General features: G+C 40.7%; 1 protein-coding gene across 4 annotated transcripts in view; it reads left to right on the top strand.

The window, feature by feature from the left end:
* The window catches only part of psd3l (pleckstrin and Sec7 domain containing 3, like), a 201,338-nt gene that overhangs the window by 179,997 nt on the left and 5,103 nt on the right, over positions 1-16,238 (top strand). For all 4 annotated transcript variants that reach the window (XM_067258060.1, XM_067258059.1, XM_067258061.1 and 1 more), the window contains 3 exons: positions 10,382-10,539; positions 11,064-11,208; positions 11,300-11,443. In XM_067258060.1, the coding sequence (XP_067114161.1) occupies positions 10,382-10,539; positions 11,064-11,208; positions 11,300-11,443 (447 nt within the window). The remainder of the gene's footprint in view (positions 1-10,381; positions 10,540-11,063; positions 11,209-11,299; positions 11,444-16,238) is intronic.

Below are 16,238 nucleotides of genomic sequence, written 5' to 3'. Positions count from 1 at the left end.
CTATATTTCTCAATTCTACTGCTTATATTGGGGCGGTTCATATGCAGACCTCATTTGCCCCAAATGCTACTTGTTCTTGTATAATAGGCTACATGGTAGCCAACTTTAGGAGGACTATGTTTGTGTGATGTGTAGTCTAACTCAAGCTAATCATAAACGAGGCAGCATTACCATGTAACATTCAGTCATTTTATTTCAAACAAAGTGCCAAACAGTGAATTTAAAATCTTCTGCCAGTCCCCGCTACAGGTCCTGTCTGTTGGCCCTGACAATGAAGCACAAAATAAGTTAGTGTCCTATCAACATAATTGCACGTGTGAAAGGGGCTATACAAGTCATAAAAAATCACATCTAAAATAAAATACGTAATCAAAAAAATATTATGGGATTCTAGTTTTTTGTCACATAGCCATGTGAAAGGTTGGATATGGAATCTGAAATCATGATTCATTCACCTTGCTTGTGGTGTGTTTGAGTGTCTCCGCTATGACAAGCTCCACAGCCTTCTCTCCCAGTCCCGTCTTCCACTTCATCACAGCGTCTGCAATTAGAAGTCATGAACTTATTGTCAGCACCAATTTGAATGCCATAGTTCAGGGCATCTCCAAACACCTACCACTCTCTTTTGGAACTCCAGCACCTTAAGGCGCTCCTCAAGGTCTTGGAGTTCAGCCTGTGTTTGGGACACCTGTAGGTCCATCACTGGCACCTCTTCAGTGTGTCTGCCCTGTAGTTGCCTGAATAGGAGAGCCTCTCGCTGGTTCTCCAATGTCTCCATCTTCCGAAGCATAACCTGTAATGTGTCTGTAATTACGGACAAGTAAAACAAGTTTAAAAGAGTTTGCATGATTGGCATACACTGTGGTTCTTCGAGATTAGCTGTAACATTGATGTAAATAACAAATGTTACCTTGAATGGTCTTTGCCCAAGATGGTACAGCTGAATGGGATATACAAAGCATTAGTATGACAACATTTGTTGTTTTGACAAATATGTTTCCCCCACGATCAGAACAACTTAGGTATGCCTTACAATGAGTTGGCAATGGTTTGAGTAAATGGTTTGAGCGTTTTTGGTTTGTGTGCTTTCGTTTTTGCAACACGTTTATGTATTTGGTTGTGTTGTGTGTATTTGCAGCTTGTTTGCTGAATGCTGCGCATGTGTTGTCAAATTCATGAAATTGTTTTCTTAATTTGCTTGTGTTTTGTCTATTTGCATGTGTTTTCTTAATTTGCAGCGCGTTTGCACATGTCGGCCACAATAGGTATTCGCTTACAAAGGGTATGGTAAGAGCCTGGTAACACCATGGAAACAAACACGGCTTCCTTTTACAGTCCAGTTTCAGATTACTTACTGAGTAAATAGCCATGTTTTACCTGGTATCGCCTTGGAACGTATAGTACAAGTTCACACTAAGGGTAACGTTGACAAAGTGGTATTCGCTTACAAAGGGTATGGTAAGAGCCTGGTAACACCATGGAAACAAACACGGCTTCTTTTTACAGTCCAGTTTCAGATTACTTACTGAGTAAATAGCCATGTTTTACCTGGTATCGCCTTGGAACGTATAGTACAAGTTCATACTAAGGGTAACGTTGACAAAGTGGTATTTGCTTACAAAGGGTATGGTAAGAGCCTGGTAACACCATGGAAACAAACACGGCTTCCTTTTACAGTCCAGTTTCAGATTACTTACTAGTAAATAGTCCAAACATGCGCAAGAACATACCCAGTATCCAAGAAGATTTACCATGGAAAACTCTTCCCGCGGAGGTAGGTATACCAGCCAAGTAAATGAGGCCATCATCGATAAATGTATCTGATAAGGTATTTTATTGTAAAGTACTATCTTATATTCTCATTAGACGTGGACTGTTACCGACATAAACCTTAGGTAACTGCAGGGTAATAGTAGAGTATTTTGTTCGTAATTCTGCTGGAGCTTGGCCGTCTTTACCTACTTAGTAGCAGTGGTATTTACCCAATAACACTTTATAATTTACCATATATATCTCCCGTAGTTACCAACTTACTACCAGCGGTATTTAAATAGTAATATTTATAAGTTTCCAGGTAAATACTAAGTTTTGTCTTCTGTCTTTACCTAATTAGGACCAGTGAAAATTACCCAGTAATAACCAGCACGTTGGTATTTAGTTAATGGGTAAATACTTCGAATTATCTAGGTATTTACCACCTTGGAACCAATCGGTAATACCCAATAATACAGAAAACATACCCAGTAATGATCAGCCCGTTAGTATTTAGTTAATGGGTAAATACTTCGAATTATCTAGGTATTTACCACCTTGGTACCAATAGGTAATACCCAATAATACAGAAAACAGACCCAGTAATGATCAGCACGTTAGTATTTAGTTAATGGGTAAATACTTCGAATTATCTAGGTATTTACCACCTTGGTACCAATAGGTAATACCCAATAAAACACAAAACATACCCTTTACTTTCTATGTAAATATCTAGTACTTAAGGGACTGTAAAAGGAAGGGTTACCGAATGTAGTTTATGTACATAGTATTAGCATATTGATATTGATATTAAAACGAATAAACTTAATCCAAAAACAGATGTCATGTACAACTTGGAAGAATTAGTGACATGATACTCTTATAGATTTAAAGTATACCTACCCCATTTTCTTTAAAGGTCCAGCATTGGGCTACAATTCCAACCAGTCCTTCTCCACGACATTATATATCCTGTTATCAAGAGAAGAGATAAGTCAAGCGCTTTTACAGTAAATTGTTATTGCATCGGTGTAAACAGTATTCCTCAAAAAATGTAATACTCATTTCATGAAGAATGGCCGTGAAAACGTTTTTCTCCAATGGGAATTCTAATTGCACCTCTGTGCTAGCTATAATACTTAGGAGTAATATAGATAGCAAAGCATTTCGTAACTCACTGAATTAACCCTTGTGTTATCTTCGGGTCATTCTGACCCATCAGTCATTGTGACCCACCGTCGTATTGCGACAAATTTACCGCATACAAAAACAAAGTGAAGCATTTTATTTTAACCGTTGGGCTGTCTCAGACCCGCCACATTGCAAAGGTTAAAATAAAATTATTTTAAATTGTTTTTGTATTGGGTAAAATTGGGCAAACACAACGATGGTTCGTTATGAACCTTTGGGTCATGTGACCCGAAGGCAACACAAGGGTTAATTTAAGGTGATTTTGAATTAGATGGCTCAAACATATAAGGTCCTTACTAAGGAGCTACAACGCAGTTTTTTATAACGCCATATTGCTGTGCATGCCATGACCGACTGATCAAAACGTGTTCAGCCACACCCTAGCTCCACAGTCTTTGAAAATTCAGGGCTAAATAAACTATTTTGGAACAAGGTTTTCTAACAGTTCTGAACGATTATTTTCACTGATTCTTTTGTGGGTGGTTTGTGAGACTTTAAACTTTGATATCATATATGCATTTTCACTATTTCAACATAACTTTCTGGAGGGTTTAACCTATAAGCCTACCTCTAGCTATTGAAATCCTAACGTAAACAACGTGAATCTTGAAGGATTTAATTTCTTTGTGTCTATTACATTATGTAATGATGGTATTCAATGACACAAGTCTGTGTTCTAGAAAGAGTGGTCTGGAGTCTCAGAGGTCCGATAATATCAGCTTTAATGCAGCAGTTGGAAATCAACAAGTACAGAGCTCTGGGGTTGTCTATGTTTTCCTACCCACAACAAAGTTTGGGTTGGTTCACGAAGTCCAACTCGCTATCTGTCCCTGCCCCAGCATATATTATACAGTGCAGTAAAACTAAAACACAAGAAGAGGGTTGAGCTTGTTCTCCTGTGCAGCAGGGAGTTGTTCTTGCCTACGCGACCCACCTGCTCGGGTGCCGTCTCCACCCGGTTTCAAGGTTGTTTTTGAAAGTGAAGAGATAGAGACACAAAATACAGCCTTTTTCCCACACTGTGGTCGAAACTCAATGTTTAAGCCTGAGCACACTTCTCAGTTCATAAGACAGAACTTTAATAAGCACAATATATTCTTTAATCTGATAGCAGATAAACAGGCTAAATAGCCTACATTTCAAACCTATATGTAATCGCATGCCCCATTCAATTTCTGCAAATACATTTAAATTTTTAAAACTATTTCTGTAAAGAAACTCACCTTTGAAGTAGCAAATTTCCAGGTAAAATCCAATGCGTGAATACAGTGGAACCCCTGCAAAATCTCTTCTGAAACCCCAGTTTCAGTGATGCGTTGAAATGGGCATGCGCAACTGTTGTTGCTCAGGGGCAGACTGAGGGGCAGGTTTGCTAAGGAAGAATTGTAATATTCTGTGATGACTGGTCTTTGGAAATTAAACTCTTAAGAGTCGCTTACCTTTTAGTCACATTTAACAATTTTGTATTACAAAATTATTGGAGCACAAATTTGCATTGTGTGTCATACAGCTTTGCTGTAATCATGTTTGTAATCATGCATTTAATCATGTTATACATCACACATTGATTGCTTTTGTACATGTTTATAGTAAAGAATGAAAGACTAAATTATATCAGTAAAGTATTTTATTTATTAAAGCTATATTTCTGCATATGAGAAAATTGATGACCAATGACATGCTGGGTCTGAGCTGCACATGAATTACATGCATTGTCTACATTTATATGTGCTGGGATGCAACATTTAATATTGTATGTGATTGAAATTCATGTAGACTATGGCTACATTACAAAAGTGCCAGAACTGAGAGCAGTCCAGTGTGATCTCTCCATCTCTGGATAAACCACTTATAATGCACTCGAGATCCGTTGTCCTACGACCAAAGAGCGGCGTAACGGCAACGTAACCCATGGTACCAAAAATAACGTATCCAGCCGACCAAGGTACGACGTCACGGCAACGTTGTCTACGGGACCAAAAATAACGTAACCAGCCGACCAACGTACAACATCGCGGCAACGTTGTCCATGGGACCAAAAAATAACGTATCCAGCCGACCAAGGTACAACATCGCGGCAACGTTGTCCATGGGACTAAAAATAACGTAACCAGCCGACCAAGGTACGACGTCGCGGCAACGTTGTCCATGGCACTAAAAATAACGTAATCAGCTGACCAAGGTACAACGTCGCGGCAACGTTGTCCAAGGGTCTAAAAATAACGTAACCAGCCGACCAAGGTACGACGTTGTGGCAACGTTGTCCATGGGACCAACTGGCAACTTCCCTTTATAACGTTGCTACGACGTTGCCACGACGTTACCAGAAGGTAACGTCGCGGGTTACCATCTGAGCACGTTGCCACAACGTCATGTGTTAGCTGGGTTACTGATATCACCGCACGTCACTGGTTGTGGGGTATGTGAGTGGAAATACATCTAACATGCTAACGCATCTGGTGTGTGCTAAATTACAAAAAATATCCAACGCCATCAGCCAGATGTGCCAATCACTGGAACGAGACAAAAAACAAACTGTCCAACTTCTCCTCCATACAGTGCTTAACCAGCCATTAGATACACATACAAATAGGGCCAAACAAATCACTGACGCAATCGGAATTTACATGTTGTATGTTCAATGCGCCCATATTCACTCGTAGAGGAACCTGGTTTGTTTTGCTTTTCCCTCCGTTGTACTGAACTCGTTCCGAACCGTGATGTCTGAACCGCGGTATGAACCGAACCTTGACTTCAGTGTACCGTTCCACCCCTAGTGTGTCACACATCTTTTAAATTTCAGTTTAGTAACACGCCAGAGATTGAGTAAGATATGCTTTTATTGAAACAGAGCTGGTAGCAGAGCCGAGCCTGATGGAGTTTGGTGGAGGCTGGTAGCAGAGCCGAGCCTAAGTGTGAGATTGCTGGGATGCACAGGAATGAATGATGATGTGAAGGGTGCATGCATATTTACCAGGCATTGATCTCGGGGTGTGGCTGAGAGTCCTAGTGGGTTACGGCCGAGCAAGAGCTCAAGCAGCTTGGATAGATGACAGGGGGAAGCAGGGAAGGGGCAGGGTGGGAGGGTGACAAGAACATGCTGGCACAAGGACCAGAGGAAAGGGAAACTTTATGCAGAACTCGTGATTGAAAATGGGGAGTTCGGTTGCCTCCTTTCCGGGGGCCAGATTCTGCAGGCCAGCGGCAAATATTTTGTACGGCCCAACTTTGCTCCACAGCACACCTTGCCGTTGACCTGACCAGATTTCAGCTATTACTGAAAATGACAAGACAGAGTTGTTTACAAAAGCCTCAATGGTAATTGAATGCAGCATCAATTTCCGAAAAATCCCAAGTCCTACTGTGGGACATGACACTCCTGCATGTATTCAGTATGTTGTCGATAGAAATAAATTGCATCTACAGTACCAGTCAAAAGTTTGGACACATGGGAAAATGTGTCCAAACTTTTGACTGGTACTGTATACTTACATTCCTTTGGAGTGACTGACATTGAGGGTCTGTCGTCAGTTGAGTCGACCATCTTGCTGAGATCAGAGGACAAGGGGTCTGTTCGTGGACTAGGTGTGAAAGTGGGTGATTGGGGAACTGTAACACAGCTGAAAGGGCTAAGCTGTGGTTCTGCAGGAGGAGTGGAAGCAGTGGCAAAGTACAGGGACATTCCCCCCGAAGCAAGTAGGGTGAAGTGCCTTGCCCAAGGACACAACATCATTTTGCGCGGCTGGGAATCGAACTACTAGCCCGACTCCCTCACCGCTCAGCCATCTGACTCCCTGTAGCCTACTTTCGGGTAGTGTCTATGGTAACCAGTTGTTTCAGAAGAAGCCAAAACAAGATGTTACCTGAAGGCCAACAAAGTTCATAAATACGTAACAATTTAGCTAATCTTTCAGGAGATAGAATAGCTTGCAGTGTACTGCAATGGGCTTTGGTGTAATACGTGTTTTTGCTCAAGTGCGATAGAATCCCACTTCATGCGAGCCTGTAAATGTTTTATTTTGTCTCCATTTATTTTGTCGTGAATGGATGTAATGTAGTGCGTTCCTAGCCTGTACTTTCATATTCGCCGCAGCAAATATGAGATCCGACTTGAAAATTGGCAGTAATATGTTTGTGAATTTGTGACAAATCAGGTGATAGAGGAAGACTGATGGGTGAACGCACAGCTGGGGAACCAGTTAGGGACCAGTTGGGTGATAACACGGTCTTGATTCCGAGACAAGACCGCGACCTTCAAAATGTGGTCTTGAGACAGGTCTCGAGTACTACAACACTGACAGATGACACAATGTAATGACTTAAATGAAAAACATTTGCCCAAACATTTATTTGGAAAACCAAAATACAGCATTTCCATCCCAAGAACCTCATGCTGTAGGGGGTTAAATATTGGCCAAACAACCAAAATTAATTCCCCTATGGTTTCAAAGGAAGATGGGAAACTGAACAGTGTATTAGCATGAACCAAATAATGCCAATACAAATAGAATCATAGCTTTTTGACTCTATGGGTTAAATCTGAGCTAGAATGGTCAAAGCAAGGTTAAATTAAATAAACATTTAATAACATTGCTAATGAATTAAATCAATTACAAGGCAAACATGTTACAAAATGAAGGTTAACTCTTACCTATGCTACCATAATTATTGTAAATCAGAGACAGAAAGCAAGATGTGAGGGTAAAGGCCGATATATGCTTCTCCGTTTTCCAAAAAACGGACACATGGGAACGCCCTCCTCTACGGGGAACGCCCTCTCTGAGCTCTCCGAGTGCCCTCGGAGAGCCCCGGAGAGCTCGACGTGCACCTCGTGAATTTTCTAACTATCCGTTGTAATTTCGGATAGTTACAAATACCCCCTTGGCTGTGATTGGTCAGTATTAAGAACCGCTTGCGTCAGGGGCGGGGTTGCCATGATAAAGGGGATGAACAGAATCCTTTGACCGCCATTGCTGTAAGTTTTTACAATTCATATTTCAGCTTAACAGTACATGTAAATCAGCATCTGAATTAGAATGTGACGAGAACTGGGCAGTGTAGTTGCTGAAAATGGGCGTATTTTATTGATGAAACGGCTAATTTGTAAATTTGCTCCGACTTCTCCATAACCTAGGTAAATAAACACTCGACGACAACTTACAAAAAAACGTTGCGCCACCTACTCTTCTGGCGGTGAATTGTTTTCAGCACCCACAGCCTACGGAGATACCATAAACGCAGTCAATCCGTCCATATCCGTCCGTATCCGTAAGCCCGCCCATCCGTTAACGGAGTCGGAGAAGCATACTGCGGCCTTTAGGGTTAGAGTACAAGCCAGAGCTGAGGAGAATGTCTCAGGAGATCAATAATCCACAGAACAATGCATTACAATTCCTTTTACACACAAGAACAACCAATCAGACCAAATCTTTACACAATGGGGTGTGAGAGCCATCGAGTAGAGAGTCTGTCCAGAATCTCCAGACTTTAGCATATGAGAGGTGGGGGCAGGTTGACACCCACCCTTACAATCCTCCCTCTTGGACACAAAAGCAAAGGCAAAAGCTGCAGTGTTCATCGTGTTTTAACCTGCACCCATAGGAGAGAGGAACTTGATCACAGACAGGTCAGCATTGAGATCCTAATGATCATGGCTGTTTGCTCAGAGGATCACTTGGAAGAACCATTGTCTACTGGCACGCAGATGTGCCTAACATATTCCTGCTACTTGTCCTTGTCCTCTTGCAGCAGAATACACTTGAAGCACAGCACTTGGTTAACAATGAAAATTGTAAAGTATGGAGTGGTCGGGTCTGAGAGAGTCGGATTGAATAAAAAATTGAAATTAGTGAGACAGTGTCCTAAAACTCAATGGAAAAAAATAGGTGGACAACAGTCCTCCCTTTTGATAGATAAGAGGTACACAAACATATCATTACATATCATAACATTTAGTCATTTAGCAGACGCTCTTATCCAGAGCGACTTACAGTAAGTACAGGGACATTCCCCCCGAGGCAAGTAGGGTGAAGTGCCTTGCCCAAGGACACAACGTCATTTTGCACAGCCGGGAATCGAACTGGCAACCTTCTGATTACTAGCCCGATTCCCTAACCGCTCAACCACTTGACTCCCTATCATCTAGCATAGATTAAAATAGAAATTAAAACAAAACATTGTTCTTGGGTCCAAAATAAACAAAACACAAATTAAACAGTAATAATAAAATAAAATACAAGTTCTACCAATCCATTGTCAGTTTAGCTTAAGCCTAGAACATTTACCATCAACTCTATAAAACACACAAAGGTACATACTGATCCACAATACCCAATTCTCATCCACACAAACCAACATAGGAAGCCATGGATGGACAAATAATATGCACTGTGCATATGCTAAAGGAACTGGCGCAGCAACAAAATAAAACTGACCACAACTGAATCTTTTAACTACATCAAAGACACAGGATACAGTAGGAATGTAGCAATCTCACAACTTGGACCTGAATTAAGGAAATGTAAGAGATAGAATTGCATGTCTTAAGTCAAAGGTATTTTTGCCCAATGTATCTCCAGCGTTTGCTGCATGTAAAATGGAGGAGGCCTCCCCTTTCCGAGATCCTAACATTTGGACTCAGTGTGGCCACTTCGTAGACAAGCACGACAAAATCTAACTTTGTTGTTAGAATAAAACAAGCGTGTGGGAGGAATACTTCTGCCAAGATTCCAACATGGCATGTCGGTGTGTCCCTGTCTTTTACAGAAGTTACACTGTCTAGTAGTGGGCTGCTGGGGCTTGGTGTTTACCTCGGTCAAAGGTGTTAGCGGTGTATTGCCTTGTGGCACAAAAAGGTGTTGCTGCTTTGAGGACAGAGTTGAGAAGACATTTGCCAATTAGATGTACAGTAATCTTCAATATTAGTTTCTTTTCTGCTTTGTTTTTATGGACTCCTACAGTTCGCCAATGTTCAATTATTTCAGCTAACGTAAAATCAGTTTTAAGATCGTTCTTGTCTTTCTTGCTCAATTCAGATAACGTTCGGTTAACGCTAACTTTTTTCCATAGGTTAAGTAATTTGTTAACTTCAGTTTCCCATTCAATTGTTTGTTCATTTTATGCAGGAGCTCCTCCTCAATACTCAGGCAGCTTTGATCACTTATGGAGAGGCATGAATTGTCTCATTCTAGAGAATTGTAGGAGTGTGTTTGGGTAAACTGTATGTCTGCGAGTTCTAAAGCTAATGTCTACCGCAGAATGGTTTCAGGAAAAGGGAAATTGTGTTTTCAAATGGCCAAGTGAAAGTCTATACCTCTTAACTAAATTGAACACTGTAACATGGCCTTAGGCTTGTTGGTCAGGCCACTCTGTACTATTGTTTAAGGTGCTCTACCTCAACAGTGCCATGCCCGCAACATTTATATGTTCACTCCCACAGGACGAATACAAGCCTGAGAAAGCACTCTCAGAGGAAGACCTGAAGAATGCTGTCAGTATCCACCATTCTCTGTCAATCCAAGCTGTAGACTATGAGAAAAAGCCAAATGTGCTGAAGCTCAAGACAGCAGACTGGAGAGTCTTCCTCTTCCAGGCCCAGTAAGTGCGTGGGGGAGGCTTCAGGGGATATGCATAATTTACCACCACTAAACTTGCTACTGTATAATTCCAAGTTGAGCCAGTGCCATATAAATAAAACTGAAGGAATACTTGTAGAGCCGAAATCTAATTTCATGCTTGGGTTTAAGCACTGTTAAAACACATATTGGCCATTAGTCTGTCCAATTTTGTTTTATACTTAACACAGCATTCAAGCAAACCCTAAAAAAGGTCTTATCAATGAAGGTGGCAATAGTGAGTAAGTGCAGTGAATGGGAAAGCAATTTAAAAGGACAAAGTTGGGGATTTATATCTTCTACTGTTAACCTTACTGTAGTTTACCGGGCATGTTAATCTTTTAAAGAATTCACACTTTCACAAAACTATCCAATTATCCAAACACCTTTTAGAAAATTCTGAATGATTGCTTTACACAAAGGATTATTTTTAATCTATATGTCTTCATTCAAAGGAAGTGTTTTTCTTGTCTGTCAGTAGTGTACATTTGTTTCTTTTTCTTCCAGGAGCTCAGATGAAATGGACTCTTGGATTACAGTAGTCAATTCGGTGGCAGCCATGTTCTCTGCCCCATCATTCCCTGCTGCCATTGGCTCACAGAAGAAATTTAGCCGTCCATTGCTACCTGCAACCACGACAAGGATGTCACAGGTAAATAATGTCCAAAGTGGTGGAATGTTGCTTTATTACTTTACACTTATTAGTTTTATTTGATTATCCTCTGTGTGCCTAACCATTACAGGAAGAGCAGTTAAAGTCTCACGAGGCAAAGCTGAAGCACATCTCCACAGAGTTGGCAGAACACAGGTGCTATCCTCCAGACAAAAAGGTCAAAGCCAAGGATGTTGATGAGTACAGACTCAAAGAGCACTACCTGGAGTTTGAGGTAAGCATTTTTTTGTGAGCATCAGTGAGGGGCACTGGGGTTGAAGCAGCTTGCGACTGGTCAGTTTTCTGTACCAGTGCATGCTTGTCTGTTATTCTACATAGCAAAATGAACATATACAGTATGTAACATGTATAAATGTTTTGTTTCATTCAGCCCCTGCACTTTAATATGTGCTGGGCAAATGACCTTATGACCTGTAAGTCATTCAAACTTATTGATATAGCATTTCGATGAATTGTTGTCTTGTTTGATGAGTTCATGATGATGTCCAAGTTTTTAGTTTAGGTTTAGTTTTTCCACAGGTTTTTTACATGCCCTTTAGGGTGTCCGTATGTGCAGGATTTCTGGGATTTTATTGTTTTCATAAGGACAATTTTCAGTCTTTGAGACAGTAAAAAGTTAACAATTTGCCTAAAGAACTCCGCAAAGGGTAGTTCAGTCAAGACAATCACGTATTAGATTTGAGCATTTATTGATACCATGACATGGACAAAGATTTGATTTTGGCGGAGTGGATAATTTAAGGGAAGCACTCCCTGCGTCCTCGATGCAACACATACATACATAACATATGAGGCAGGGAGCAATAGAGACATAATCCCCCTGACGGATAGAACATACAGACAGAAAGGGGAAGAAGGGGATGGTGGAGGGCGGCAGCAGCACTGATCATACAACGGCCTTTTGAGGCTGTCTTATCAGACATGGCCCAATGGGCTTGTGCTGGCTAACACCAGTGACGTGCGGTCAGGGGAGGCAATGAAATTGCCTCCCCTGACCGCACGATGTCATCATGAAATTTAAAAAACAAATAATGATGAAAAATTAAAAAAATAATTGTCCGCTGATCTGTGATAGAAATGTAATTATTGTATGATTCCAATCATTCCAATGATTTTAATAGTCAATATCGCTGAATTTGTGTAATTTCCTGTTCAAATACGGGGAAAGACGCGAAAGGAGGCAGCGACTAGCCGAGCCTCCTCTTGGATTGCGCAATCCATCACAAACTGGGTTGAGCTGCTCATTTTTTTGCTCAACTTGAGCATGTGCAATTGATCTCTCTGTATGTCACCAATGTAATGTTTGTACACACTTTTATTATACGTTCTCACATTCCATAGTCTAGGCCATATATTTTACGTATGTGTATAACATATTAGTCTTGCTAATCTGAAATAACGCCGCAGTGAAAAAGCAGGAGGGGAGGCAGCCAGTAGGGCCTACTTCTATGGAACGCCGAGTTAGTCAAAATTAAATAAATAGGTAAATAAATACATAAATAAATATGGCTATGAAATAAATTCAGAAATAAAAGAAAGATGGCAATACATATATAAATATATATATATATATAGCATTATATAATTATATAGCTAAATCCATTTACCAACATCAATAAATAAATAAATATATTTATTTCAAAATGATGTTTTTGTAAAGACAACATTTATTTATTTCATGGGACTTTTATTTCCTAATGCCACATTTATTTATTTTTTGAGACTTTTACACACCACATTTATTTCCACATTTATTTCCACACCACATTTATTTCTGTGCTGTATTTATTTCCGATCTCACATGCAAGCGAGAGGGGCATGGTTATCTTCAGACCAACGCAGCTCCACACAAGATCGAAGGCAGATAGGGACACCTAGATTCGGTAGATGATGGAAGACATTAGTCGTGTCAGAGATCGCATGCTGGCCTTATAGATCAAATTGATCAGCATGGCTTGTCAGGATGTATTATTTTGGCACACATTGTAGATTTTGTAGAGGTACTTGGGCGGATAAGTGCTAAGTCTTAAATGGTTTGAGACTTATCAAGCACCGTGTTTGTGTGCAAGACGGCAAGTGTAGAAAGCCACAACAAGAATCTTCCTTTAGGGTTTAGCGTATTTTGATCGTAACCTATTGTCTGGGTTCACAATGACGATTTAAGTAGGCTAATTTGTAAGATGTAGTTTCATAAGGGGCTGTGGTATTGTGGGAAATTTGGCTATTGCCTCAAGACAACCCCAAATAGGCCTACGCGATTAGCCTACACATTCCGGTATTTTCTGGTGTGCCCACGATAACCAGCTGTTTTCGATGAACCCAGGCCATACAAAATGTTGCTTAAATGCCAATAAATTTGTGACTACAAGCTCCTTTCATCCATGAGCCTGAATAGCTTCAACGGACCAACAATCGTGTATTTTTGCTCTAGTGCGATCGAATCTCACTTCATGCCAGCTTGCAACTGTTTTATTTTCTTAGCCTATAGCAGCAAATATGAGATGAAATTCGCCAATAATGTTGAATGTTGTGTGATGAATCTGATGATAGAGGCCAACGGCAGCTGCTGCTGTTAGGTGAACGCACGGCTCGCATGCTTACAGAAACCAGGTAGTCTGGAAACCAGGGCGATAACACCGTGGGTGTCCAGCACCTGTGCTAAGGGGATAGCTGTAGAGCTACCTGTATGGGGGGGTGACAGTGGCATCGCACTGCCAAAAAGCATACAATGTAGACAAGCTCTGCCCACAATGTCTGTGTCGTCTCTGCCTTTTTATCATTGGATCCCAATGGGAGTGATGGTGGTGACCTAGTAGCCTACGTGTGGGGACTAGGTCTTTGATAGCTGCGACGTAGCGCTGAAGTTACCTTTGTAAACATTGCTTTAGCTCATGTGACGTGTAACTCGTCCGCAAAGCTAACAATCACTGTCACCACTACGTCTTCCTAGGTGGTATTTAAGACTTCAATATCTATGTTCTGTAGAGCACTTATCCGCCCAAGTACCTCTACAAAATCTACAATGTTTGCCAAAATAATACATCTTGACAAGCCATGCTGATAAATTTGATCTATAAAGCCAGCATGCGATCTCTGACACGACTAATGTCTTCCATCATCTACCGAATCTAGGTGTCCCTATCTGCCTTCGATCTTGTGTGCAGCTGCGTTGGTCCGAAGATAACCACGCCCCTCTAGTTTGCATGTGAGATCGGAAATAGATACAGCACAAAAATAAATGTGGTGTGGAAATAAATGTGGTGTGGAAATATATGTGGAAATAAATGTGGTGTGTAAAAGTCTCAAAAAATAAATAAATGTGGCATTAGGAAATAAAAGTCCCATGAAATAAATAAATGTATTTATTTATTGATGTCAGTAAATGGATTCAGCTATATAATCATATAATGCTATATTTATATATGTATTGCCATCTTTTTTTAATTTCAGAATTTATTTCATAGCCATATTTATTTATGTATTTATTTACCTATTTATTTATTTATTTAATTTTGACTAACTCGGCGTTCCATATACTTCTGCCTCACTGAAGGGGTCGTGTGAGCACACAGGCTTGTTCTGCTATTGTTCTTCTTCATGTATTACAGACCAATGGCGTTGTCGGTAGTTGTTGCTAGCTAAAAAAGTGAAGTAGAAAAAGTGCGCCCTATCAGTCCGTTTATTTTTTATTTTTTGCCCTGACTGCAAAAGTAAGATTATATATATAAAAGCTAAAACATTTCTCAAAACTGGACTTTCAATCAAAACTGGAAGTGATAAATCCGATGCCGGAGCTAAAACAACATTTGTCTTTTTGTTATGGACTTTATATACTTTCCTTTGTATTGAATGAGTATGAATTGTAGAATTGTGATGGGAAAATTAAGAAAACGGAGGGTACAGAGCAAATGCGCCCTCTCTGAGCCGCTATAAATTTAAGCTTTTCTTCGGCCAAATATGTAGCTACCTTACCTATGCGTGTGTAAAGAATGCTGATATGGGATATAAAACATAACCATTAGTCAATATGCAAGCAGCCAGTTGAATGATGAATTGATGCTGCTCTGTTGAATTCATAAATCTGACTTTGAAAGAGTCAGTGCCTCCCCAGCCACGAACCTCACCACTGGCTAACACACGTGTGGTAGTGAGCGGATGATGCGCGCTGCCCGATTGCCCTGCCTGAACTAGCTTCGCTCATTTATTATTCTCAAGAGAAAAGAAGAAATTCTCGATGGCAGTGATTTATTCTCTAGACCACAAGTGTCAAACTCGTGGCCCGCCACGTCATTTTATGTGGCCTGCGGAAGCTTAAACGGTATATTGAAATAAGTCTACGCTGCTTTACAGCGTGCATTGACCATAAACTACATCTCTCACAGTGCATTTAGATTATATTAAGGCAAAGTGATGACATCCCGCCTCTAGAAAGCAGTGTATACACATCAGTGTTCAATGCAAAGTTTAACTGGGTGAAGGCGAGCATGGTTTGAATGACAGCACTCCAATGCAGCCGGTTCTGCAAATATATCCCATGCGCATTTTCAGCCAAGGTCCTCGGGCATTCAACCCAAGTTGGTATTGCTCTCGAACTCCTACTCAGCCAAGCTAGCATATTTCTGCTTCCCCTGTTGACAATTTGGAGCCAAAAATTATAAAGACATCACCTTACCAATTGGAAAACGTAAATGTTTATTTTACATAAAGCTCAAAAAGCTATTCTGCGCTCAAATGAAGGACAAAAAATGTCACTCTCGCGCTATGCATGCTCGCATTAAGTGTTGAGGTCCTAGGTTTGGGCTAATCCCCAAATGTTTACAACGCCTGGCTCTACGCCTGATTAACATTCGGATCGATAAGCAGTCTCAAAAATGGTAGGCCTATCAATATTAAAAAAATTACGATCTCCTTCAGTGATCATGATACCCCCCAAAAATGTTCACTGCACCCACAGTCTAAGCAGGCTGCATCCGGCCATGGATGGAAGGCAGTTTCCATAAAGATGGGAA

The sequence above is a fragment of the Osmerus mordax genome, chromosome 20 (genome assembly GCF_038355195.1).
Source record: "Osmerus mordax isolate fOsmMor3 chromosome 20, fOsmMor3.pri, whole genome shotgun sequence".
NCBI classification, from domain to species: domain Eukaryota; kingdom Metazoa; phylum Chordata; class Actinopteri; order Osmeriformes; family Osmeridae; genus Osmerus; species Osmerus mordax.
The sequence above is the reverse complement of the archived record's forward strand: the minus strand, read 5'-3'. Positions and strand labels throughout refer to the sequence as shown.